Source organism: Mobula birostris, chromosome 28 (genome assembly GCF_030028105.1).
Source record: "Mobula birostris isolate sMobBir1 chromosome 28, sMobBir1.hap1, whole genome shotgun sequence".
In the NCBI taxonomy this organism is placed as follows: Eukaryota; Metazoa; Chordata; class Chondrichthyes; order Myliobatiformes; family Myliobatidae; genus Mobula; species Mobula birostris.
This window is the reverse complement of record NC_092397.1, coordinates 5,359,672-5,387,307: the sequence shown is the minus strand read 5'-3', so window position 1 is coordinate 5,387,307 and position 27,636 is coordinate 5,359,672. Positions and strand designations below refer to the sequence as shown.

The 27,636-nt window shown below is 50.3% G+C and overlaps 1 protein-coding gene across 5 annotated transcripts in view; it reads left to right on the top strand.

The window, feature by feature from the left end:
• Positions 1-2,618: 2,618 nt before the first annotated feature.
• kat5a (K(lysine) acetyltransferase 5a) overlaps positions 2,619-27,636 on the top strand; it is a 52,089-nt gene continuing 27,071 nt past the window's right edge. For 2 of the 5 annotated variants that reach the window (XM_072246052.1, XM_072246051.1), the window contains exons 1-5: positions 2,619-2,857; positions 8,269-8,337; positions 8,732-8,868; positions 9,461-9,526; positions 23,288-23,383. In XM_072246052.1, coding sequence (XP_072102153.1) covers positions 2,788-2,857; positions 8,269-8,337; positions 8,732-8,868; positions 9,461-9,526; positions 23,288-23,383 — 438 coding nt within the window. In that variant the 5' untranslated portion in view covers positions 2,619-2,787. The remainder of the gene's footprint in view (positions 2,858-8,268; positions 8,338-8,731; positions 8,869-9,460; positions 9,527-23,287; positions 23,384-27,636) is intronic. The other 3 variants (XM_072246055.1, XM_072246054.1, XM_072246053.1) reach the window with 2 other exon arrangements.

The window sequence follows — 27,636 nt, the reverse complement described above, 5'->3', positions numbered from 1 at the left end:
ACCACTCAGCCAGCCAATCGTTAAATCTCTTTGGGCCTTGGGTCCTCGACCTTGGACTCTCAAGACTTCTGGACATCGGGCCTCCGACCTCCAGGCTCTGGCCCAGACACCCGCACATTCCCGTCAGTGTGACACAGACATCCCACCCTGCAAAAACTCACTTCAGCGAGGTAGCACCATCAATTTGCGGGAGACTTCCGGGAGAGGTGGGATGTCTGCAATAGAGTAGCTCCTTATCAGCTGGCTCGCTAGTTTAAATAATTTAAACTATGCTAATGAACGAATGACACCTGTGAAACTCACCTCAACATGTCTTTTACAGTCTTAACCCACCATGGGCAATAGAAAAGTCATTGTTGCAAACAATGCAGCGAGCAACACTGTCATTATTTTTGACCCCTATTAGGCAGGGGTACACTTTAGTGTAGTCTGGGGTGACATACGTTTTATATATTTTTTGGAACACTCTGCAATGGCGCACTCTGTCTCTCGTGGTCGCTCGCGCGCTCTCAAGTGCTTTCTCTCTCTCTCGCTCTCTCCCTCTCTCGCTTGCTTTTGCCCTCGCTCACGCGCTCTCTCTTGCTTTTCTCTCGCTCGCTCTCAAAAAAATTGATTTCCGTGATATTGTATATAATTTGCGGGCATCAGGGAGCCACTATTAATACGCGGGAGACTCCCGGAAGTTCCGGGAGAGGTGGGATGTCTGGTGACAGTGCGGCGGTATTACAGCACAGGGCTTCGAGAGCTGGGAGTTCAATTCTGACGCTGTCACTTCCTCACGCCCCCCACCCCAAGGGCGTGTGGGTTTCCGCTGGGTGCTCCAGTTTCCTCCCACGTTTCAAAGACGTTTCAGCTCGAACTGCCAGAGGGAGGTGTCTGCGTGTGACGGTCTCTCTCTCTCTCTTCCCAAGGGAAGGTTCCTGCATTCGAGTGGTCTCTCTCTCCCCCTGGAAGGTACTGCAGTCCTGGGTAACGGTTTGTGCATTGGACTGTAGTTCCATTGGACTCTTTTGGTTTTGTGTTTTCATATTCTGCGTTTTTGCATAGTAGAGGAATTAAGGGTTATGGGCAGAAGGTGGGGATGGGTCCATGGTCAGATCAGCCATAGAACCATAGAACATTACAGTACAGAAACAGGCCTTTTGGCCCTTCTTGGCTGTGCCGAACCATTTTTCTGCCTAGTCCTACTGACCTGCACTTGGACGATATCCCTCCATACACCGCTCATCCATGTACCTGTCCAAGTTTTTCTTGTGTTAAAAGTGAGCCCGTATTTACCACTTCACCTGGCAGCTCATTCCACACTCCCACCACTCTCTGTGTGAAGAAGCCCCCCTAATGTTCCCTTTAAGCTTTTTCCCCTTCACCCTTAACCCATGTGCTCTGGTTTTTTTCTCCCCTGGCCTCAGTGGAAAAAGCCTGCTTGCATTCTTTGCCATGACCTTATTGAATGGCGGAGCAGGCTCAATGGGCCCGATGGCCGACTCCTGCCCCTATCTCTTATGTTCTTTCTGGCTGCTATTTCCGTGATTTGTGTTTTTGCACTTGGTGGGGTGTTGATATTCTTGTTGCTGTCTGCACATTTTTTTTTGTGTGTGTGGGGGGGGTGATGTTTTCGCTGCTGTTTACATGATTTGGTTTTTGCACGGGGGGGGTTGTTCTGATTGTCGCTTCCATAATTTGTTTTTTTTTGCGCCTGAGGGTGTTGGCATATTTATCTTTGGGCTCCGCAGTTTTCTTTGCTTTGCGGCTGTCTGTGGAGAAGGCAAATCTCAGGGCTGTACACTCTGTCACACACAAAATGCTGGAGGAACACAGCAGGCCAGGCAGCATCTATGCAAAAAGTACAGTCGACGTTTTGGGCTGAGACCCTTCGGCAAGACTTGGGTTTTGCTTGGGCTTCCAGCACCTGCAGTTTTTCTCTTGGTTATATACTGCATACAGACTTTGATAATAAATGTACTTTGACCTTTGAACTTAGTAGGTTCATCGGTCAGTGTAAATTGTCCTGTGATTAATCTGGGGTTAAATAGATGGGTTGCTGGGCTACATCTCTAAGTAAATAAAATATTAGACCTCTGGCTATCCCAGGACTCGCCAGTGATGGAACTTTGAACTTCGGGTTCAGTCTGCTGTAGACAATCAATGTGTGCTGGCTGCAAGAAGCTTCAACATGAACTCAGCAGGCCAAGAGAGGTGATGCCAATGCCCACATTGCCTCTTCACTTGGCAACTTGTTGAGGGCCAGGAGCCTGCCACAGTAGCCTAAAGTTAAGGAGCAAACCACCAGTACAGCTCCAGCAGGCTGCCTTGCCTGAAGGAAACGTGAGGACTTTAAATCTGCAACAGCAGCCAACAAACTGAGGGAAAATTTGTGATTTTTCTTGGGGAAGAGGGGGGAAAATAAATAACAGGCAGTGGGCAGGACTACTATATGAGCCACCCCTGTGTTTTCCGCCAGTAAAATTAGATTAAACAAGAAATATTGGCGTTACTGGGTGTAAATGTATTTTGATTGTGTTGTTAATGTGGGGTTCAGGTAGATTTGTTTAATTTGTTTTTTTGCCGTCGTGCGGGGGAATCAGGCGGAATGCCGCCACCTCGCCCGGCCGCCGGGGCCTTGAAGGTGGAAGCAAGATGGCGGAGGCGACGAATCGGTGAAGGAGGAGGCGCCGCCGTCGCCCGCTCCGCGCACGGAGGGAGAAGGAGGGAAAGAAGAGGCCGTCGCCTGAAGGCCGCCGCCGCGGCCCGGTTACCCTCCGGCTTCTTGTCCTCTCCCCGTCTCGGATGATGGAGGTGATCGAGGGCTGCCGGCTGCCCGTCCTCAGGAGGAACCAGGAGAACGAGGACGAGTGGCGTAAGCATCCAACATGGCGGGCGGTGAATGTGTGGGGAGCGATGGGGTAAACCCCTCCCCGCCGCTAGGGGCGCTGCAGCGCGGGAGGAAGTCGCGACCTCCCCGCCGCTGGAGGCGCTGCCTCCGGGGTTTCAAGTCGCGACCTCCCCGCCGCTGGGGGCGCTGCTGCACCGTATCTCTAGGGACAGGCCGTTCGGCCCGACTAGCCAGGATTTTCATCCTATTCTAGTTCCAATTGCCTACGTTTTGTCCATAATCCTCTGGTCCTTTCTTATCCACATACCTGCCCAAGTGCCTTTTAAATGCTGTTAATGTACCTGCCCCAATATGCTCGTTCCATATTTGGATAATCTGTGTGAAAAGGTTCCCCTCAGGATCCTGTCTGCACTTTGCCTGATCTTTCATTGATCCTGTCAGACATAGACATACTTTATTGATCCTGAGGGAAACTGGGTTTTGTTACAGTTGCACCAACCAAGAATAGAGTATAAATATAGCAATATAAAACCATAAATAATTAAATAATAATATGTAAATTATGCCAGATGGAAATAAGTCCAGGACCAGCCTATTGGCTCAGGGTGTCTGACCCTCCAAGGGAGGAGTTGTAAAGTTTGACGGCCACAGGCAGGATGACTTCCTATGATGCTCTGTATTGCATCTCGGTGGCTGAATGTACTCCTGTGCCACCCAGTACATTATGTAGTGGATGGGAGACATTGTCCAAGATGGCATGCAACCTGGACAGCATCCTCTTTCCAGACACCACCGTCAGAGAGTCCAGTTCCGTCCCCACAACATCACTGGCCTTACGAGTGAGTTTGTTGATTCTGTTGGTGTCTGCCACCCTCGGCCTGCTGCCCCAGCACACAACAGCAAACATGATAGCACTGGCCACCACAGACTCGTAGAACATCCTCAGCATCATCCGGCAAATGTGAAATGACCTCAGTTATAGTTGCTGTTTCATAGATTTGCTGAGTATGCCCACAGGAAAATGAATTTCAGGCTTGTACATGGTGACAGATATGTACTTAGATAATAAAATTTACTTTGAACTTTGAAAACTCACTCCTCTCACCTTAAGCCTGTGCCCTCTGGTTCTTGTCTCCCCTACCCTGGGCCCCCTCGAGATGTTACGCGCCCTCGTGAGGTGTCTTCGTGTTCTGGTATGGCAGTTTGAATGCACGGGAACTTAAGGAGCTGACGAGCTTTGTGGACTCAGCCTGGTACATTATGGATCCATCCCTCTCAACCATTCATGCACCATTGTGTAATTGTACCCACCTGCACCACTTCCTCTGGCAGCTCAGTTTGTACACCCACCACCCTCTCAGAACCTGCCTCTCAGGTTCCTCTTAAATCTTTCCTCTCTCACCTTAAACTTCACTTCAAGCTCATGTTCATTTTTTTTGTCATCTGACTGTACAGGATGTAATGCTGAGGCTTTATAAGGCACCGGTCAGGCCTCAGTTGGAGCATTGCGAACAGTTTCGGGCCCGTTATTTAAGAAGGGATTTGCTGACATTGGAGAGGGCTCAGATGAGGTTCTCGAGAACGATTCCGGGATTGAAAGGAGTGTCGTATGAGGAGTAATTGATAGCTCTGGGCATGTACTTGTTGGAATTTAGAAGAATGGGGGGGGAGGATCTCATTGAAACCTGTCGAATGTTGAAAGGCAGAGATAGAGTGGATATGCGGAGAGGATGTTTTCTATAGTGTGGGGAGTCTAGGATGAGAGGGCACTGGTTCAGAATAGAGGAACCTCCATTTAGAACAGAGATGAGGAGGAATTTCTTTAGCCAGAGGGTGGTGAATCTGTGGAATTCGCTGCCATAGGCAGCTGTGGTGGGCAAGTCACTGGGTATATTTAAGGTGGAAGTTGATTGGTTCTTGATTAGTCAGGCCGTCATAGGTTACGGGGAGAAGGCCGGAGAATGCTGTTGACAGGGATAATAAATCAGCCTGGATGGAATAGGAGATTTCCCTGGATCATGATGCACCCACAAAGCCTGTAACACTCGCAGCACATAAAGCAAAATAAAGCAAAATCTCTTGGCTGTTTGTACTGCCTTCTAGTTTTAGGTGCCCCTACCTTGGGGGAGAAAGACCGTCACCGTCCACCTAATCTATCCCCTCGTAATTTTATAAACCTCTCTGCCCGAGGCAGGGAATTCGCTGAAATAAAACAGACATACAGTTTGAGCTACGCTACAAGTTTGTTAGTCTTGTCAAGTAACTTTTTCTCTCTGTGTAGAAACCATCTGATGGTTCACGTCCTTCCCTGCCTCCCTCTGTGCTGCCATTCACATCCTGGCCACTAGGGGTGCTATTGATCTCAGTCAGGGCAATTTCGACATTCAACATGAGAGATTGGGCTGATCCTGGAAATCCAGGGCATCACACACAAAATTGCTCATTACAAGGGGTTGCGGAGCTGCCTTCTCTCCTCCTAGGACTTGGTACTGGATCTCATGCCCCTGTCATAAACACCACTCTGTCAATCAACATATAGAGCCCGCCTCCAGTTGCCAGGGGGTGTGGCCATGCTGTCAGTCAAGGTATGGATTCCTCCACCCACAAATTGGATGTAATGTTCTCCCTCTTGCCACCAAGTGGTTTGCCAGGGTCTTGCATCCTCCTCCCTGCCAGTAGGGGTGCTGTAGCTGTCTGTCAGGGTGCAATAACCACCTCCCCACCACCAGAGGTGCTGCTGCTGGAGTCCATAAGACGAACAGAATTTGACCATTCGGTTCGTCGAGTCTGCTCCACCATTATATCGTGACTGATTTGTTAAGCCTCTCAACCCCCTTCTCCCCATAACCTTTGATAGCCTTACTAATCGAGAGCCTATCCATCCTCCACTTTAAATATCCCCGACGATTTGGCCTCCACAGCTGTCGGCAGCAATGAATTCCATGGATTCACCACCCTCTGGCAGAAAAAAATTCCTCTTCATATCAGTTCCAAAGGGACGTCCCTGTATCCTGAGGCAGTGCCCCCTAGTCCTTGACTCTCCTACAATAGCAAACTTCCTCTGCTCATCCACTCTATTTAGGCCTTTCAATATTCAATGAGATCCCCTCATTCTTCTAAACTCTAGCGGTATAGGACCAGAGTTGCCATAGAGTTCTGTGCAAAAGTCTTAAGCACGTATAGCTAGACTTTTGCACAGTACTGCAGTAGTTTTATGTACTGCTGCCTTGGAAAAAAATGACATCTGTGAGTGATGATAAACCTGATTCTGATACGGGTCTCTATTGTGGACTGAGAGTGGGAAGGGGGCCAGGAGCGGGGGAATCATGGTTGGGGAAAGGGGAGGTGGCAGGAAGCACCCGAGAGACATTCTGTAATGATCAATAAACTAATTGTTTGGAATCAAATGACCTTGCCCAGTGCCTTAGGGCTGGGGGGGTCTGCACCTGCTCCACCCCTCCTCCATCCCAGCACCCCTTCTCTGCCACCTGCCCCCCACCCCACCCGCGGCGCTCCACCCTCGCTATTGCCAATGTCCTTTGCTCCCGCCAGATTTACAAGCTCGCTCTCTGCCCCATGTGGCTAAGACTTGCTCAGGTGTCAGCACACCCTTTCTCAGAAACGGAGCTCAAAACTGCTCGAAGTAGTTCCAATATAAAATGCTGGAGCTCCAGCTTAGAGGGGAGATGCATTTTGGGGGTTCATGTCTCATACAGTGCAGCCCCTCCTCAGTATCGACAGAGGGATTGGCAGTAGGTCTGGGGTGGGTCTGCGACCTATGACATCTTGTTTCTGAGTTGAACACGCTATTCTAGTTGGATTCAGATGCTCCATTTATCAGAATCGGGTTTAATATCACTGGCGTGTGTCGTGAAATTCGTTATTTTTCAGCAGCAGCACAATGCAATTCATCATAGTAAAATAAACTATGAATTATAACAAGATTGAATTAAATAATTTATGCAAAAAGTGAGCCAAAAGATAGTGAGGTAGTGTTGATGGTTTCATTGTCCATTCGGAAATCTGATGGCCGAGGGGAAGGAACTGTTGCTGCAAGTTTGAGTGCAGGTCTTCAGGCTCCTGAACCTCCCGCTTGATGGTAACAATGAGAAGAGGGCATGTCCCGGATGATGGGGGACCTTAATGATGGATGCTGCCTTCTCGAGCATCACCTTTTGAGGATGTTCTTGATGCTGGGGGGGCTAGTGAAGCTTTTTCCGGTCCTGCACACTGGCCCCCGCCATGCCAGACGGTGATGCAACTAGCACATCCGTAGAGTTCATGAAATCTGGCAGAGGCTGGAAGCTGTTCTTCCCCCGTAACTTCTTGTCGTGAGCATTTACGTCCATTTGCAGTGTCTGTCTTTGAGGCTGGCGGGGGGCTCGGACTGGTAGGGTAGTGGTTTGCGTAATGCTATTACAACCCAGGTTCAATTCCGTCGATGTCTGTAAGGAGTCTGTACGTTCTCCCCATGACCACCTGGGTTTCCTCCAGGTGCTCTGGTTTCCTCCCACATTCTAAATACCCTCAGGTTTGTTGGTTAATTAGTCACGTGGGTATAATTGGGTGGCTCGTGCGCATTGGGCCAGAAGAATTGCTGTCTAAATACAGTAGTTTCTGGTTAATTGGGACACTTCGGGACCAGTACGGTTTGGCCCAATTAAGCGGTTGTCCCAATTAACCAAAGTTCCACGGAAATAGTTTAAAGGTATAAACGAAGTAACAAATTATGTATTTAAATGAAATACACACCAAATTAGAACACTACTGATACTACTACAGTACTATAAAACTGTGTATTGGCTCCTAATAGTCATTGACGGAGGAATCTATCCAGTGTACGCTGCCCTGTTCTTTTGGTTGACTGTAAGTGAACAAAATCAGCTCAGACTCCTAGTGCAGATAATGGACTGTCTTTATACAATGCTATTGACAGTAGCATTCTCCAAATCTTCATTTTCATTGTAACATTCAAGGTGATTGTTGATACCTTCAAGTTCTTCATAGATCCTAACTTGTTGAAGTAGTCAAATTGTTTAATCTTCACTCCCAGCCTGAATGCTTGAAACCACGGTGACCAAAACAGTTCTGAATTGTCTTACTGCTTATTCCTCGCCAACTAACAGTGAGAAGAATTGCTGCTTTCTGAACACAGACACACGCACATGGCACTAGTTAAAAACTCTGTTCTCAGCACGATGTAGTGCCTAATGGCCATGCAACTGTACACAACTGATGCTAGTTAGGAACTGCTCGGCATCTGCCTCCTGTCCCAGTTAAGCGTTCCAAATGGGAATCCTCGCTGTTTTCTAGATTTGTTTTGTTCTGAAGAGTTGTCCCAAATAGCAGGCTGTCTGGATTAACCGACGGCCCAATTAACTGGAACCCACTGTGTACAAAACAACTGACGTGTTACTTCCTCCTTTTCCATGCAGCACTGGCAGAGATTCTCAGTGTAAAGGACATCAATGGGAGGAAGGTGTTCTATGTCCATTACATTGACTGTAAGTACTCCTCCTGGACTATTTGTTTGGTCTCTCTGCTGTGTTTTTTTTAATCTCTTTGTGGTATCATAAAGAACTGATTAAATTACGTGGGACTGACCCTTGTCTGACCACCTCCTGGTCACTTGAGTACCTTGAGGTCACCAACCAGTGCTGGTCTTGGTCCTGGACATTTATGTCAGAACTCAGACTGCCTGTGTGTGGGTCTCAATTCAGTGGCTGCCTTTAACGAAATGAGCCCGGAGCAGGGGTTGGGCGTTGTCCATTCTCCGAAACAGGACTCGGAACAGCCTCCTGTCCTTGGAGGTAGGGGTGGAGGTGGTGAGTGAGTGGGCAGGCGTGTGTCCTTTGCCCATGTGAGTTCTCTGGTCTCATTCCTCTTCCTGCCTTGCAGTCAACAAGCGCCTGGATGAGTGGGTGACCCCTGAACGCCTGGATCTGAAGAAAATCCAGTTCCCGAAGAAGGAAGCCAAGACTCCGACCAAGAATGGGCTCCCGGGTTCCAGACCAAACTCTCCCGAGCGGGAACTGGTAATGGCTCCTTGTTCACTTGCCCCCCCCCCCCCCGTACCCCTCGCCCGCGACCCCTCCCCACTAGCTGGGTAGCAAAGAGGGGAACCTCGTGGAAGGGGGTTGTGGCGAGCGGATGCAGGGAAGGCAGAGAGAGCGAGAAGGGAAGAAGATGAAAGCTCTTGCGTTTAACCAGCGCCTTTTGTAACCTCAGGACATCCCAGAGCATCTAAAACAGCCAATGAACCCTATTCCAAATCCCCTCAAGTGCCCACAATCACAGAGACCTAGAACAGAGAGTCTTAAAGATGGAATTTACCCAACACTTACGTACATAAAGTTGACTTGATGTGACTCCTGCACCATTACATTCCACTACACCCTCCAAAAACCCGAAGATAAAGAGTCAACTGCCTGTTAGTCAAAGCGATTTGATTTTTCCCAACCTTACTCATGGTTTTTGTTACCCTGTGTGAGAGCGAGAGAGCGGGGAAGGCAGTGAAGGAAGGTTGCACCTTAAATCCCCCGGCATCTCTTTAAACCCAATTAGGCAGCCACGCGTGTGTGTTAGTGGACCGTAAACGCAAGTAATCTGGTCTCTATTCCTCCTCAGAAGAAGACACCCGATCTCTCGTTACACCCTTCGACAGCAGGGATTGGGAAATCCATTCCAACACCGGTACAGCATGTTTCTTCATTAAATACCCACAAGGCTCTACGTTTTATTTTGCTGATGTCAGTATAATCAATGTGGTCCTCATGGTGATTTGCCCACTCCCTGACACCCTAGTGCTAAGGGCGACCTTGAATCACGGAGAACCGGGAAGCTCGACACCTCCGGCCCTTCTGCCAAGCTTTCCCCGGCTCTGAGTCTGTACCGGAACAAAAGTACTGCCTGCATTGGAAAGCACGAAGTGGAAATTGAAACCTTGCGTAGGCTCGGCAGGTTAGGCAGCATCGGTGGAGGGAGAGAGAATAAAACAGTTAACATTCCAGCTTGAAGACCCAGGTGATGGGGGAGGGTGTCTCTAAACTGAAAGATTATTCTCTTTCTCTGTCTCTGTCTCTTACTCGCCCTCTCTCTGTATTTATCTGTCTCTTTTTGTCTATCACTCTGTCCCTCTTTGTTTCTGTCTGTCTCTGCATGTCTCTGTCTCTCTTTCCCTCTGTCAATCTGTCTTTCTGTCTCTGTTTGACTCTGTGTCTCTGTCTCTCTGTTTGTGTGTCTGTTTCTCTCTCTCTCTGTCTTTCTTTTTGTCTCTCTGCCTCTGTGTGTCTATGTCTCTGTCCCTCTCTGTCTTTCTGTCCCTGTCTCTACTGTCTCTCTCACTCTCTCTCTGCCTGTCACTCTTTGTGTGCCTCTCCGTATAAATCTCTCCCACTCTGTCTCATTATCTGTCCCCCCCTCTCTCTGTCCCCCCTCTCTCTCTGTCCCCCCCCTCTGTCCCCCCTCTCTCTGTCCCCCCCTCTCTCTCTGTCCCCCCTCTCTCTCTGTCCCCTCTCTCTCTGTCCCCCCTCTCTCTGTACCCCCCTCTCTCTTCCCCCTTCTCCCTGTCCCCCCTCCCTCTCTGTCCCCCCTCCCTCTTTGTCCCCCCCTCTTTGTACCCTCTCTCTCTTTCTCTCTTTCCCTCCCTCCCTGTACCCGCTCCCCCTCTCTCCGCCCCCCTGTCCGTACCCCCTTCCCTCTCTGTACCCGCTCCCCCTCTCTCTCCGCCCCCCTCTCCCCTCTCTCTCTCTGTCCGTCTCCCCCTCTCTCTGTTCCCCCTCCCCCTCCGTCTCTGTCCCTCTCCGCTTTCAACAACATTATGTTTCTCGTGGTTTCGTCAGATTTCAGGATTCTCAGTTGTCACCTCTGGAATGAGACCCTTGCTCATGTTGCCGGGGTGGATTGCTGGTGTGCTGGGAGGAATGAGCTGCACAGGTTATGCTTGTGTCCCATTAGGTGCCTCCTTCCCAAACAAGGACTGCGTGGTTTCAGAAGGGTGTGTGGGGAGCTGAATTCAGGGGGTCTGCAGATGCTGAAACACTCAGAGGAGGTGGAGGGACTCAGTGGGTCAGGCTGAGCACAATAGGACCTTGAGAAAAAGGAGCAGAATTCGTCCCGTCGTATCTGCGCCACATTCCACCATGTCTGATATACTCTCCCTCTCAATGCCTTCTCCCTGTAACCTTTGACGCCCCTTATTGATCAAATGCCTCTCAGTCTCTGCTTTAAACACACCTAATAATTCAGCCTCCACAGCCATCTTTGGCAATGAATTCCTCCGGCGAAAGAAATTCCTCCTCATCTCTGTTCTAAAACTGTGTCCTTGTATTCTGAGGTTGTGCCTTCTGGTCCTGGTAACATCCTCTCCACATCCACTCTGTTTCGGCCTTCCAGTATTCAGCAGGTGTCAATGCGATCCACTCCTCCTCTTACCCTTCCCTATGGAGGGAAATGGACAGTTGATGCTTTAGGCTGAGGCCCTGAATATAAAGGGTGGGAGCAAGAGCTGGCAAGGAATGGTGGATCCAGATGAGGGGGGGGAGGAGCAGAAATGATGTTTGGTGTTGGGACATGATGGGTGAATTCATGTGGCGGGGGAGAGTGGGAATGATGTAAGTGGTTGATGGGTGGATCCAGGTGAGGGAGGGGGGAGTGGGAATGGTGATGGAGTTGGGAGATGATGGGTGGATCCGGGTGAGGGAGGGGGAGTGGGAATGGTGTACAGAGTTGGGAGGTGATGGGTGGATCCGGGTGAGGGACGGGGAGTGGGAATGGTGTACAGAGTTGAGAGGTGATGGGTGGATCCAGGTGAGGGAGGGGGGAGTGGGAATGGTGTACGGAGTTGGGAGGTGATGGGTGGATCCAGGTGAGGGAGAGGGGGAAGTGGGAATGGTGTACAGAGTTGGGAGGTGATGGGTGGATCCGGGTGAGTGAGAGGGGGAGTGGGAATGCTGTACAGAGTTGGGAAGTGATGGGTGGATCCAGGTGACGGAGGGGGAATGGGAATGGTGTACAGAGTTGGGAGGTGATGGGTGGATCCAGGTGACGGAGGGGGAATGGGAATGGTGTACAGAGTTGGGAGGTGATGGGTGGATCCAGGTGAGGGAGATGGGGGGAGTGGGAATGGTGTATGGAGTTGGGAGGTGATGGGTGGACCCAGGTGAGGGGGATGGGGGAATAGAGGGCGTGGTGTACGGAGCTGGAAGTGATGGGTGGATCCAGGTGAGGGAGATGGGGGGAATGGGAATGGTGTACAGAGTTGGGAGGTGATGGGTGGACCCAGGTGAGGGAGATGGGGGGAGTGGGAATGGTGTACGGAGCTGGAAGTGATGGGTGGATCCAGGTGAGGGAGATGGGGGGAGTGGGAATGGTGTATGGAGTTGGGAGGTGATGGGTGGATCCAGGTGAGGGGGATGGGGGAATAGAGGGCGTGGTGTACGGAGCTGGAGGTGATGGGTGGATCCAGGTGAGGGAGGGGGAGTGGTGTAAGAAGTTGAGAGACGATGGCTGGAAGTGCCAAAGCTCCTCATAATTCTGCTTTGTCTCCAATCCCATGGCACCAACATCAGTTTTTCAGTGATCGACTTGAAACGTTGATTATTTATCCCCCTCCATAGATGCTGCCTGACCTGCTGCGTTCCTCCCGCATTTTGTGTGTGTTGCTCAAGATTTCCAGCACTTGCAGACTTTCTTGCATTTATAGATTTTGTTTTCTAATTTCCAGTAACCACGCCCATCTGTCCCTTTAGTTTTCCTTCATCACAATGGCTCCCATCAGTCCATTTCTTACTGCTCCCTCTCTCTCCCCACCTCCTACACCTGGATCCACCCATCACCTTCCAGCTCCGTACACCACGCCCTCTATTCCCCCATCGCCCTCACCTGCATCCACCCATCACCTCCCAGCTCCGTACACCACACCCTCTATTCCCCCATCCCCCTCACCTGGGTCCACCCATCACCTCCAGCTCTGTACACCACGCCCTCTATTCCCCCATCCCCCTCACCTGGATCCACCCATCACCTCCCAGCTTCATAAACCACGCCCTCTATTCCCCCATCCCCCTCACCTGGATCCACCCATCACCTCCCAGCTCCGTACATCACGCCCTCTATTCCCACATCCCCCTCACCTGAATCCACCCATCACCTCCCAGCTCCGTACATCGTGCCCTCTATCCGCCCCCATCCCCCTCACCTGGGTCCACCCATCACCTTCCAGCTCCGTACACCACGCCCTCTATTCCCCCATCGCCCTCACCTGCATCCACCCATCACCTCCCAGCTCCGTACACCACGCCCTCTATTCCCCCATCGCCCTCACCTGGATCCACCCATCACCTCCAGCTCCGTACACCACACCCTCTATTCCCCCATCCCCCTCACCTGGGTCCACCCATCACCTCCAGCTCTGTACACCACGCCCTCTATTCCCCCATCCCCCTCACCTGGGTCCACCCATCACCTCCAGCTCTGTACACCGTGCCTTCTATCCACCCCCAACCCCCTCACCTGGATCCACCCATCACCTCCCAGCTCCGTACACCATTTTTATTTCTCTCATCCCCCTCTCCTCATGTCCCCTCACCCTTGCAGCCGGATCCTCTATCACCCTCTAGCTCTTGCTCTACCTCCTCCACCCCCCACCTTTTTACATTGCGTATCTCCCCGATGAAAGATCGTAACGAGGACATGTGTCCTTGACCTGTGCACATTTATGGTCACTGAGGTGTACACGAGAAGAGTGTGGGGGTGAGGTGAGGTGCAGCGTCCATCCCAGTATGGGGGGCTGGCTCTCTACCCATGGCGTCTGCGCCCCCTAATCTTCTGTGCTTTGCTGTCCCAGGCGTCCTGGGCCACACACCCGACTCGGGAAGCTCTGCTCCTGACGCAACGTCCCAGCACCCACGTTGGGTGGGGTTTTGGGGGTGGGGGGGGTGTTGTGGCGTGCTACACTGCTAATATTGCTGCTGCTTCTCAGTGCCTTCTCCCCCACCAGCTGTGCTCAGAACGCTCTGCAAAAGAAATAGTCGCTGCTCGGGATTTGTCAGGGATGAGCCATTGCGTTTGTGCCCTTGCACAGTTGACCATATTTCATTGGCTGTCAAATTCTTTGGGATGTCCTGAGTTTCGGAAAAGTGCTACAAAAACGAGAAACGCTTCCTCCATAGAAACCCCGTCCCGTGCCCGCCCCACCTGCTTAGCCGTCCGTTGACGTGTCGCTTGATGGAATGTTTGTGCGGCAGAAAAGAAATGACCAAACTTTCACACGTAACCCCTGCTGTCTGCAGTGTCTTGTCGCCAGTCGTATGGAACCCGGTCAGCGGGTTTGCGCCATCTGGTGGCAGGAGGCCAGTGAAGCAGCGAGTATGGCTTTAAGCAGCCAGTGCAATGGGAGGGCCAGTCCGCTCATAGACCCAATTGGCAGGGGGGGAGGGGTTGCACTTTGGGAGAACAAACCAGGTTAGGACTTGTGAACTGTAGGGAACTGAGGAGCGTGGTAGAACAGAGGGATCTGGGAGTACAGAACCATAATTACTTGAAAGTAGCATCGTGGGTAGATAAGGCTCTTGGCAGATTTGCCTTCATAAATCAGAGTTGGAATGAGTACAGGAGATGGCATGTTATGCTGAAGTTGTATAAGATGTTTGTGAGGCCTAATCTGGAGTATTGTGTGCAGTATTAGTCACCTACCTACAGGGAAGATGTAAACAAGGTTGAAAGAGTGCAGAGAAAATTTACAATAATGTTGCCAGGTCTAAAGTTATAAGAAAAGATTAAATAGGTTGGGATTTTATTCCTTGGGATGTTGAAGATTGTGAAGAGCTTCAATAGACGTATACAAAATTACAATGGATAAATGCAAGCAGACCTTTCCCACTGAGGTTGGGTGAGACATCAGGTTAAGGGCAAAAGATGAAATATTTAAGGGGAACCTGAGGGGAAACTTCTTCATTCAGAGGGTGGTGAGACTGTGGAACGAGCTGCTGGCGGAAGTGGTGAATGTGCGTTCGATTTCAAAGTTTAAGAGAAGTTTGGATGGGTACATGGATGGGAGGGGTACAGAGGGCTATGGTCCTGGTGTGGGTAAATGGGATGAGGCAGAATAACAGCTGGGCATGGTTTTGATGGGCTGAAGGGTCTGTTCCTGTGCTGTAGTGTTCTAAGACCTTCGCCCCTGAGTACGAGAGGTCTGAGAATTGGAATCAGCCTCCAGGAGGTTTAAGGGAACCTTATTTCCGGTGTTGCACTAAGAGGAAGTCACTCCATGTGTTGTCGGGGTAGGGGGGGAATGAGGGAGGGACTGTCTGTCGAGGGACTGTATAGGGAGGAACGGCAGAGAGAGAGGCAGCAGTGAGAGAGGGCTGCTCGGGGTAGAAGTCCGGCTGAGTCCTGTACTGAAGCATCTTCTCATAGGTGGGACCTAAAGCCATGGTCTCCTGTCCTGTCCAAGATCCCATAAGGGCTGTTGAACGGGAGCTCTCCAGGTGCCCCCAGACCAATGTTTATCCCTTCCCCAGGATGTCACAAAGCAGATCATGTGGTTATTTACTTCTGTTTGTGGGAGCTTGCCGTGATGGTTCTCGCTGGGGCAAAGTTTCAAGGTGTCCCAGGGAGTGGGATCGGTTGAGGGTTCACGGGCTGTATTTTCCCCTCCCTCGGCCCTGCCGATTGATTCTAGCCAATGATCACTGCGACGCAGTCCGATCCGGGCGGAATCACGTACGGCAGCCAGCTGGATGTGATGCTCAGGCCTTTTAAGGTATTGGAGTATTGCGAGTAATCTTGGGCCCCTTATCTATGTAAGGATGTGCTGGCATTGCAGAGGGCCCAGAGGAAGTTCACGAGAATGAATCTGGGAAATGAAAGGGTTAATGCTTGAGCGATGGATGGCTGTGAGCCTGGATGAGGGGGTATCTCACTGAAATCTATTGAATATTGAACAGCCTGAATAAAGTAGATGTGGAGAGGATGTTTCCAATAGTGCGAGAGTCTTAGCACGAGAGGGCACAACTTCAGAAAACAAGACTGTCCCTTCAGAGCAGAGATTTCTTCAGCCGAAGGGTGACGAATCTGTGGAATTCATCGCCACAGATGGCTGTGGAGGCCAAGTCACAGGTATATTTAATGCCGAGGTTGCTAGGTTGTTGATTAGTAAGGTTGTCAAAGGTGACGGGGAGAAGGCAGGAGAGTGGGGTTGAGGGGAAAAATAAATCAGCCGTGATGGAATAGTGGAGCAGGCTCAGTGGGCCGAATAGCCTCACTTGGCTCCTATGTCTTGTGGTCTCACAGATGGCTTGCCCGTGTTCACTGTGTAGCCCTGGAGGCACACAAGGACTAGCCGTCCAGGAATCCATGCCCCAGCAGCTGTGGGAGAGATCAGTGCTGGGCTCGGCGGGGAGAGGCCGATGGTAGAAAGCACACGTCAAGATGCTCAGTCTCCGTTAACCTGGAGTAACTGTGGGGCCCTGGGACTCTTCAGCCTCAAGATATCTATGTTTGTGACAGTCAGTCCACACAACGGAGGCAGAGTCGAGATGTCCCTTCCAAACAGCAGTCTAGACTGGACATGGTAGAAAGTCCCAGGAGCCCAACCCGGGAAGCTCGTTCAGTCGCCAGCTGAGAGAGTCCTCGTGCAGCTGACTGGCAGTCCGTTAGACCAGCTAGAGACGTCGGAGAGGAAAGGGAGCGAGGTGGAGGGAATTCCGGGGCTTGTAGGCCGAGCAGCTGAGGACATGGGCGGGTGCCAGGGCAGCGTGAGGTCGAGGTGTTTCGGAGTTCAGTTGTAAGGAGTTTGTTTGTCCTCCCGACGGACTGTGTGGGGTTTCCCTGGGTGCTGTGGTTTCCTCCCACAGTCCAAAGGAGTACCGTTTGGTAGGGAAATTAGTCATTGTAAATGGTCCTGTGATTAGGCATTAAATCGGTGGGTTTGCTGGGCAGCATGAGTCACTGGGCCTGAAGGGCCTGTTCCATGCTGTGCATCTAAATAAAATCAACTGCTGGACTGTAGGGGCTGGAAGTGGTTAGGGTGGTACCGTACAGGCACTCCTCTGGAAGGTACAGGCACTAGTACAGTTAGGGTGATACCGTACAGGCGTTGCTTTGGAAGGTACAGGTGCTTATCTGGTTAGGGTGGTATCGTACAGGCACTTCACTGGAAGGTACTGGCATGACTCTGGTTATGGTGGTACCATACGGGCACTAGTTTGGTTATGGTGTAACGTTTAGGCACTCCTCTGGAAGGATTTGAACTCGAGGATGAAAATCACAGTCACACTGGCAGTTATATCACAGATGCAGAATCAGGTTTATTGCCACTGACATGTTGTGAAATTTGTTTTGCAACAGCAGTACAGTGCAGTACATAAAAACACTGTAAATATATAATGATTAAATAAGTCATGCAAAAAGAGAGCAGAAAGTAGTGAGGTACTGTTCATGGGTTCAAACAGCATAGAACATGGAAACCTACAGCACATTACAGGCCCTTTGGTCCACAGTAACCTACTCTAGAAACTGCCCTACTGCTTAGCCCTCTATTTTTCCAAGCTCCATGTACCTACCTAAGAGTCCCTTAAAAGACCCTATTGTATTCGCCTCTACCACCGTCACCGGCAGTGCATTCCACCCCCCCACCAGTCACTGTGTGGAAAACTTACCTCTGACATCCCCTCTGTACCTGATTCCAAGCAACTTAAAACTCTGCCCCCTCGTGTTAGCCATTTCAGCCCTGGGAAAAAGCCTCTGGTTATCCAGACTTCCTTTCGTTAATCAAACATGCAGAACGGTTTAAAACTCAATACTTTAGGATCTAGTTGTCACTGGCAAAGCCAGCAATTATTAGAACGTAGAACATGTACAGCACAGTACAGGCCCTTTGCCCACAATGTCGTGCTGACCCTTTAACTTACTCTAAGATCACTCCTGATGAAGGGTCCCAGTCCGAAACAGAGACAGTTTACTCTTTTCTGTAGATGCTCTTTGGCCTGCTAAGGTCCCGCAGCATTTTGTGTGTGTCGCTTGGATTTCCAGCTTCTGCAGATTCTCTCGTCTTAGGCAGAATAACAATTCAGCATGTACTAGATGGGCTGAAGGGCAGTGCTGTCTGACTCTAGTTCACCTGACACCCTCTTCTCCCATCCCGTATCTATTTACAATTTCATGGCGTTCCCAGGCATCATCCCCCCACACAGATTGTGGTGTATTGCTGGCATTCCCCGTGCTTTTGCAACCCTCGTCCCTCATCCTTCTGGCCGATAGAGGTGGTGGATTGGGAAGGTGCCGTTTGAGGAGTCCTGGTGAGATTCTGCAGTGCACCCTGTACATGGGTACAAACTGATGTTGTGGAAAACCCCCACTCTCTTCTCCTCACTCGCCCATCACCTCCCCCGGTTCACTTCCTCCCGTTTCTTCCATAATCCACTCTCCCCTCCTATCAGATTCCTTCGTCAGCCCTTAACTCTTTCACCTACCGCCCCCCAGCTGCTTTCTTCATCCCACCCACCTTCCCCCTCACTTGGCATCACCTGTCACCTGCCCCTCACTCCACCTTCCTATTCTGACTTCTGCCCCCCACTTCCTTTCCAGTCCTGATGAGGGGTCTTGGGCCTGAACGTTGACTGTTTATTCCCCTCCGTAGATGCTGCCTGACCTGCCGAGTTTTATTCATTTAGAGATACAGCACGGAACAGGCCCTTCCAGCCCAACGAGCCGCACCCAGCGGCCCACCGATTTAACACGGGACAATTTACAATCACCGATTAACCTACTGTGCCAAGCGGTAGGTCTTTGGACTGTGGGAGGAAACCGGGGCACCCGGAGGAAACCCACGCGAACGTACAAACCCGTCACAGACAGCGCCGGAATTGAACTCTGAACTCTGTAACGCCCCGAGCCGTAACAGCATTGCGCTAACCTCTAGGCTACCGTGTCGCGCCCTCCCCCGTTGGGTATGCGTCAGTCTATTTTGTAGATGGTGCACACTGAAGTGGGTCAGGGAGGACGATTGACGGGTGTCAGACAAGCATGCTGCCTTTCACTTGCTAGGCGTTGAGCGTCTTGAGAGCTGTTCACCCTGCACCCTCAGGCCTGTAGAGAGCACCATGCCCCTAATATTGACAATTAATTGTAAACCGCCGCAAGCAAGGATCCCATTACTGTGAACTTCAGCACCAACAGTTCTTCAAACCTGAAAACCTCTGGGAAGACTTTGACTCTTCATCCCCTGTCTCGTCACCAGCCTTAGGTCTAAACTTGCCGCGTACTTTTAACCTTCGGGACAGTCTGCTGTGCTGAAATCCTTGCGAACCAAATTGCTGATCCAAGTTGCTTTAATCATCTGCAGAATGTTTTGAAATTCAGGCCTGGGGATCTAGCTGTCACTGGCAACTTACTTACTCCCAGTTACGCTGCTGGTGTTTCGGGCAGCAATGAAGGTCCTCCGCCTCTGGCGGTGTTCAGGGCACGTGCTTCCTCTCGGTTTTCACTATCGTCAGTCATGCAAGTCCTGGGTGAAGACTCAGGAATGCTGTTGTATTCAGATGTAGAAGAATTCCTCATTGCTATTTCAGAAATAATTTTGTTTTACCAATCGGGGTCGTTAGCCCTGAGCTGAACCGCTGAACCTGAAGGACTAGTGGACCTGTCCTTTGCTCTTTGACCTGTTTACCAAGAGCCAAAGCAGAAAGCCCTGACTCCAGCCAACGTAGCTCTCCGGGTCATCAAGGCACGCAAGCCTCCAAATCCCAAGTTGCGGTCCTCTTGGAGGGTCACTGGCAAAGCTGGAGTTTATTGCTTCAGTTCATCTTGAGAGGTTAGAGGTGAATCACTGACCTTGAATGGCTGCAGACGTAGAGCACTACAGCACAGAAACAGGCCCTTTGGCCCATCCAGTCCATGCCAAATTATTATTCCCATTGACTTGCACCTTAACCATAGCCCTCCATTCTCCTCCAATCCATGTATTTATCCAATCTTCAAAGTAAATTTTATTTTTACAGTACATATATACAACCCTGAGATTTATGTACTCTAATAATAAAATCTCAATCATATACAACTCGGAGATTTATTTTCCTGCGGGCATACTCAGCAAATCTACAGAATAGTAACTATAACAGGATCAATGAAAGATCAACCAGAGTGCAGAAGACAACAAATTGTGCAATTGCAGATATAGATAAATAGCAATAAAGAACGAGAATATGCGATAACGAGATAAAGAGTCCTTAAAGTGAGATCACTGGTTGTGGGAACATCTCAATGGATGGGCAAGTGAGTGTAGTTATCCCCTTTTGTTCAAGAGCCTGAAGGTCGATGGTAACTGTTCTTGAACCTGGTGGTGTGAGTCCTGAGGCTCTTGTACCTTCTACCTGATGGCAGCAGTGAGAAAAGAGCACAGCCTGGGTGGTGGGGGTCTCTGATGATGGATGCTGCTTTCCTACAACAGTGTTTCATGTAGATGTTCTCAATGGTTGGGAGGGCTTTACCCGTGATGGACTGGGCTGAATCCACTACCTTGTGTAGGATTCTCTGTTCAAGGGCGCTGGTGATCGGATACCAGTTCTCTTAACTGTTGCAATCAAATTCGTATCCATCACTTCCACTAGCTGCTCATTCCACCCGCTCAATGAAAAAGATGCCCCCCCCCCACCCCCGGTAATATTTCACCTTTCTCTGTGACCTCTAGTTCTGAGTCTCACCCAACCTCAGCAGGAAAAACCCTACCTGCATTTACCCTCCAGTGTTAGCCATTGTGGCCGTGATCCCCTGAGGAGGCATCATCTCACTCGCATTGGGAGCCGAATTTCCAAAGGGAGCCTGCAGAGCGGTTTCATGGGGACATTGCCAAGAGAATTGTGGCTGGGCGTGCCGGGGTTGTTACCTCCGGAAAGAAGTGTAGACAGTTACCAGGGTCGCAGACAGAGTGAAGAGGAAGGGCCGATTTCCCTTAGTGTGGGGCGGGGGGTGGAAACTGTAATTAATAGAGGAGAGGCGGTGGGGAGTCTGGAATTCGCAGCCGGAAAGGGTGGCGAAGTCAGAGAGTGAAGTTACGTTGATCCGGTGCTTGGATGTGTACTTGAAAAGTTGTCAACTCGAGGGCAGACAGTTATCATTTATTTATTGAGATACAGTGCAGCCCGCATCCCGTCCTTCGAGCCGCAACGTCCCAGCAACCCCTCGGTTCAGTCCTTGCCTAATGACGGAACAACTTACAATGACCAGTTAACCTACAGTACTGTGCAAAAGTCTGAGGCACGCATACATAGCCATGGTAGCTAAGACCTTTGTACAGTACTGTATTTGTCAACGTGGAGGGGAGAGTGAGTCTGTAAATCTGGCGGGAGTAGAGGTTGTTGGGATTGGCAAGGGTGGGGCGCCACGGGAGGGGTGTGGGACAGGTGGCAGAGGAGGAGTGCCGGGGCAGGGGGTGGCACAGGTGCAGACACACCCAGCCCTGAGACACCAGGCAAGATCATTTGATTCTAAACAATTGGTTTATTGATCATCACAGAATGTCTCTGTGATGCTTCCCCCTTCGTCCCCCTCCCCACCCGTGATTCCCATTTCCCTGCCCCCTTCCCACTCTCAGTCTACAATAGAGACCCGTTTCAGAGTTGAGTTGATCATTACTCACATACGTCATGAAATTTTTTTTTTTGCGGTATCGGTACAGTGCAGTACATAAAACTACCATAGTACAGTGCAGAAGTCCTAGGCACCCTAGCTATCTATATGTGCCTAAGATATGTGCACAGTACTGTACCAACTGCTGTGTCTTTGGACTGTGGGAGGAAACGAAAGCACCCAGAGAAAACCCATGCTTTCAGTGGGGAGGATGTACAGACCCTGCTCCTGCTCTTTGTATGCATTCTGTATTTGTACAGCGTTTTCAGAGAAAAATAGCAAAACTTCCGGGTGGCAGGTCAGTGTAACACTATCACAGCAGCAGTGAGCAGTGAGCAGGGGTCAGTTCCTCCGCTGTCCGTAAGGAGTTTGTACGTTTTTCCCGTGGCCCTGTGGGTTCCCTCCTGGTGCTTTGGTTGCCTCCCACAGTCCAAAGACGCAGCACGTGGGTGTAATTGGGTGGCATGGGCCGGAAGGCTGTGTCATAAATAGGAAGTGCTACTTGGTCTCTTTGTGCTGGTAAATCTTCTACAAGTGTGTTTCGTAAACCCCCATACACACCGGGGTGCCAGGCTCCGTGTTGTCAGGTAAGGCTAGGAAAGCATTCGGCCGGAATCGGTTCCCGGCTCCCAGCTCCTCTCCATTTCAATCCCCTGCCACCTACCATTGGCAGAGATGAGGAAAGGGAGTCTCCTCGCTGCCATAACCCGGTCCGACTCACTCCGGGTGGGAGGCAGAAGGCTCGGGGCATGGGTGCTTATGTGGGGGCTAGTAGTTCACCAGTGGTTGCCCATCAGCAACCTGCCTATTTAACCCTTACCTAACCCAATCGCAGGACAATTTCCAATTTCCAATTCACCCACTAAGACGATTTTGGACTGTGGGAGGAAACTGGAGCATCCGGACAGAACCCACGGGAAGGACGTACAGACTTTCTGACAGAGAGCGCTGGAATCGAACGCCGAACTCCGACGTCCCAAGCTGTAATAGTGTCGCACTTACCGCTACGGCTACCGTAGCTCCCCATTCCCGCTATCTCCCAAGGGCCATCACCCTAGGCAGCTTTAGAGCCGACGCATTGAGCGGCACCACGTAACACTTTACAGCGCCAGCGATCAGCGGTCGGGGATCATTTCCTGCCGCTCTCTGTGAGGACCTTGTAAAGTTCTCTGCATGACCGGGTGAGTTTCCTCCCACATTCCGAAGGCATACGGGTTAGGGTCAGTAACTTGTGGGCATGCTGTGCTGGCGCTGGAAGCATAGCGACACTTGCGGGCTAACCCCAGCGCATCCCTGGACTGCGTTGGTCATTGACGCAAATGACCCCTTTGTAATTCTGTTTTGATGTACGTGTGACGAAAGAGCAAATCTTTTTATCTTTAATTTGTCTTGATTGATTAAGCTTGGACAGGAAGGATTAATCCTGTGTTCGAATCTGCCCCAGTCGAGTCATACTTATGACTTACAAGTTCTATCTCACTGCCACCACTTTCTTCCCACTCCTTGCCAAGCCTGTGACCCTGGAGGACTCTTCGCCTTGCTGCCCCCCCTCCCCACCCCTCGCCAAGCCTGTGACCCTGGAGGACCTGAGGTGAAGGGTCCCACCCTTCGCCCTCGCTGCCCCGCCCTCCCCACTACTCTCTTCCTTGCCCTGTGCCCCGCGCCCTCATGGCAGTGTTGCCCGGAAAAGGCAGCCAGGGACTACGAGGTAACGTGCAGCATCCCTGCAGCGGGTGGGAGGGATCCAGAGGAGGTTGCATGGGGCTCGCGAAGCGAACCGCGGGTGTGTGACCCTCTGAGTGAGAGATGTTGCCTTTTCCCTCGCAGAAAAGGAAGTTGGAAGCCGTCTCACTCGCCACCCAGTGCTCCCCGGCGACCCCTGTGGCAGCTGCCTCGGAGATCCCGACGCCCGTCTACGCACAGGTGAGTTCCCGTGCCTGGCTCCTGGATCAAACATTCACTATGAGAACACACAAAATGCGGGAGGGCCGGTCAGCATCTGTGGAGAGGAATAAACAGTCGCCGTTTCGGGTCAGGACACTGCTTTGGGACTGGAGAGGAAGTCCGAATTAGAAGGTGGGGGGAGGGGAGGGAATATGAGATGGCAGGTGATAGGTGTGACCAGGTGGGTGGGTAAGTAAAGTAAGAAGCTGGGAGGTGATAGGTGGAAGAGGCAGAGGGCTGAAGAAGGAGGAATCTGATTGGAGAGGAGAGTGGACCAGGGGAGAAAGGAAAGGAAGAGGGTAACCAGAGGGAGGTGACGGCCAAGTGAGGAGAAGAGAAGAATTGAGAAGAGAACCAGAATGGAAAATGATAGAGGGGGAAATTGTTCATAATTTCTCCCCACCCTCCCCTTCACAGTTTCAGGCCTTTCAATATTCGGTCAGTTTCAATGAGATCGCTCCCCTCCCTATTCTTTTAAACTCTTGTTCAGAAACTGATTTTGAAACAAATCAATTTAGTAAGAAACTACAAAGGTTCTTTAAGTTCAAAATAAATTTATTATCAAAAGTACAGGTATGTCACCATATACAACCCTGAGATTCATTTTCTTGTGGGCATACTCAGCAAATCTGTGTAATAGTAACCATAACAGAATCAATGAAAGACCTCGTTTTCCTGTATGAACTGTAGACTAATACAGCATTGGGAAACACTCTTCAACCCATCTGGTCCGCGACAAACAATGTGCCCACCTGAGCCAGTCCCATTTGCCCGTGTTTGGCCTATATCCCTCTACATCAGGGGTTCCCAACCATTTTTTTATGCCACAGGAGCCTTGCCATGAACCGAGGGGGTCTGTTGACAGCAGGCTGGGAATCCCTTAGATCTTTCCTATCCACGTACCTGTCCAAAGTATAGTGAAAAGCTATAGAATTACTATAAATTACAAAAACAGCACAATAAACCACCCCCCACCACCCCGGAAGAACCAGGTAGTTTTCATGACTGTTTAGAAATTTGATGGTGGAGCGGAAGATGCTGTTCCTGAATTGTTGAGCCTGGACTTCAGGGTCCTATACTTCCTCCCTGATGGAAGTAATGAGAAGAGGGCCCTTCTTGGATTTTGTGGGTCCCGAGTGATCGACACTGCCTAAACTTCCCCTTGAAGATGTCCTTGGTGGTGGGGAGCCTTATAACCCTGATGGAGGTGGCTGGGTCTACAATCCTCTGCAGCCTCTTGCAATCCTGTGTTTTGGAGCCTCTGGACCAGATGGCAACGTAACTAGTCGGATGTATATGTATAGACACTTGTACGAGTCTTTGGTGGTATAACGATCATCCTCAAACCCCTGACGAAGTAGAGTCCTCAAGCAGCATATTAGACATATCTCCGGTTGTAAACTTCCACGGAGAGGGCTTGTGGGATTTTCCTTCTGGATACAAAGGATTACACAAGTTGGGAGGGTGGTAAAGAAGACGTATGGCACGGAGACCCTCTGTCGTGGGGTCGACCACCGATGCTGCATCCTAGCTGGCTACGTTCAGTTGATACGCAAGCTGTTGCCCGTTCAGCAGGCTCCCCCTCTTCACTGTTGAATCCAAAGGAACGGCAGAGACCAATACAGTTTAGCACCAGCAGCGTCACAGGGGTTACCAGTCAGCGTTGAACTCAACGTAGAACTGCCTTAGAGACTTCAGCTCCGGATTTTCCCTTGGAGTTCACTCCCGAAGCCTTCCCCATGAGTTTGTATAGCTGCGAGGCAGCGGAGGCTTGAAGCCAGAGTTTTCCTCCTTCCAGATGAGTTGGCAACCACAGCTGACGAGCCCCATCTGCCCGAATTAACTGGTTTTAAGGTGCCAGTAACCCACTTTTGCCCCTTCTCCTGTCAGTAGAAACGGTTCCACCAGGCTTAGTAGCTAAGCCACACATGAAGGTCAGGAGCTGGACTTGGTTGTCAGAGGCTATTTGAGATGCACGCCTTTGGGAGCATTTAATAGTAGTGGAAGCTTATTCCTACTACCCCTACTACCCCTCCTACCCCTCCCTGCTCCCGCCAGCAATAACAACCTTCAGGAACTGCATGTGGCACACTTGTCTTAAATAGTCAAGGGGTTGAGTTCAAGAGTTGGGAGGTTACGTTGCTACTTTACAAACCTCTAATTAGGCTGCATCTGGAGTATTGCATTCTTTTCTGGTCACCCCATTACAGGAAGGGCCTTGAGGCTTAGGAGAGGGTGCAGAGGAGGTACCCCAGGGTGCTGACTGGATCAGTGGGCGTGAGCTGTAAGGAGAGATTGGACGATCTTGGGGCTTGTCTTGTCTGGAGCGGCAGGGGCTGAGGGGAGGCTGGCAGAGATTTGTGAGATGGAACAGACGTTGAGTTTCTTTTTCCCAGGGTTGAAATGTCCACTGCCAGGTTGGGTAAACTCAAAGGAGACAGGTGTAAGAGTGGTGGGTGGCTGGAATGAGCGGCCAATTGTGGTGGTGGAGGCAGATACAAGAGGGATGGCTAAGATGTTTACAGGCACATGAATGTACAGAGGATGGAGGGAATGAATATTGTGTTGGCAAAGCAGATTAGTGGGCATTTTCATGGTGGCATAGTGCTTAGCGTAGTGCTTTAAAAGTTTAAAGTAAATTGATTATCAAAGTACATATATGTTCATCGTATACAACCCTGAGATTCATTTTCTTGTGGGTGTACAATCAATGAGTCTTTATAATAATAACCATCACAGAATCAATGAAAGAATCCCAACTAGGCTGTTCAACCAGAGTGCAGAAGACAATAAACTCTGCAAATTCAAAAAGAAGAGATTTAAAAAAATAAATAAACAATAAATATCAAGAACATGAGATGAAGAGTCCTTGAAAGTGAGTCCATTGGTTGTGGGAACAGCTCAGTGATGGGGCAAGTGAAGTTGAGTGCAGCTATCTCCTCTGGTTAAAGAGCCTGATGGCTGAGGGGTGATAACTGTTCCTGAATCTGGTGGTGTGAGTCCTGAGGCTCCTGTACCTTCTACCTGATGGCAGCAGCAAGAAGAGAGCATGGCCTGGGTGGTGGCAGGCCCTGATGATGGATGCTGCTTTCTTGCGACAGTGTTCCATGTAGATATACTCAGTGGTTGGGCAGTGGGGGGGCTTTACCCGTGATGGACTGGATAATATCCACTACTTTTTGTAGGATGTTTCATTTAAGGGTATTGGTGTTTCCATCCCAGACTGTGTGGCAGCCAGTCAATATACTCTCCACGACACATCTAGAGAAGTTTGTCAAACTTTTAGATGTCATGTCAATTCTCTGCAAACTCCTGAGGAAGAAGAGGTGTTGACATGTTTTCTTCTTGAGTATAAGAGCAAAGATGTCCTTCTGCAGCTGTACAGGGCCCTGGTGAGACCACACCTGGAGTATTGTGTGCAGTTTTGGTCTCCAAATTTGAGGAAGGATATTCTTGCTATTGAGGGAATGCAGCTTAGGTTCACAAGGTTAATTTCTGGACTGTCATATTCGAAAGATTGGAGCAACTGGGCTTTGAGGAAGGATATTCTTGCTATTGAGGGAGTGCAGCATAGGTTCACAAGATTAATTTCTGGACTGTCATATGTCGAAAGATTGGAGCGACTGGGCTTGTATACTCTGGAATTTAGAAGGCTGAGAGAGGATCTTATTGAAACATATAAGATTATTAAGGGATTGGACACGCTGGAGGCAGGAAGCATGTTCCCGCTGATGGGTGGGTCCAGAACCAGAGCCCACAGTTTAAGAATTAGGGGTAGGCCATTTAGAACGGAGTTAAGGAAAAACTTTTTCACCCAGAGAGTGGTAGATATATGGAATGCTCTGCCCCAGAAGGCTGTGGAGGCCAAGTCTCTGGATGCTTTCAAGAAAGAGATGGATAGAGCTCTTAAAGATAGTGGAATCAAAGGTTATGGGGATAAGGCAGGAACTGGATACCGATTGTGGATGATCAGCCATGATCACAGTGAATGGTGGTGCAGGCTCGAAGGGCCGAATGGCCTACTCCTGCACCTATTGTCTATTGTCTTCTGTCTTCATAGTTGCACTTGGGCGCTGGGCCCGGGACAGGTCCTCTGAAATGATAGTAGCCAGGAATTTTAATTTTTACAAAGTCGGAGATTGTGATTAAAGTTCAGTTCCCTCCAGTGTTTGTAAAGGGTTTGTACGTTCTCCTGGTGACCGTGTGGGATTCCTCTGGGCGCTTTCATTTCC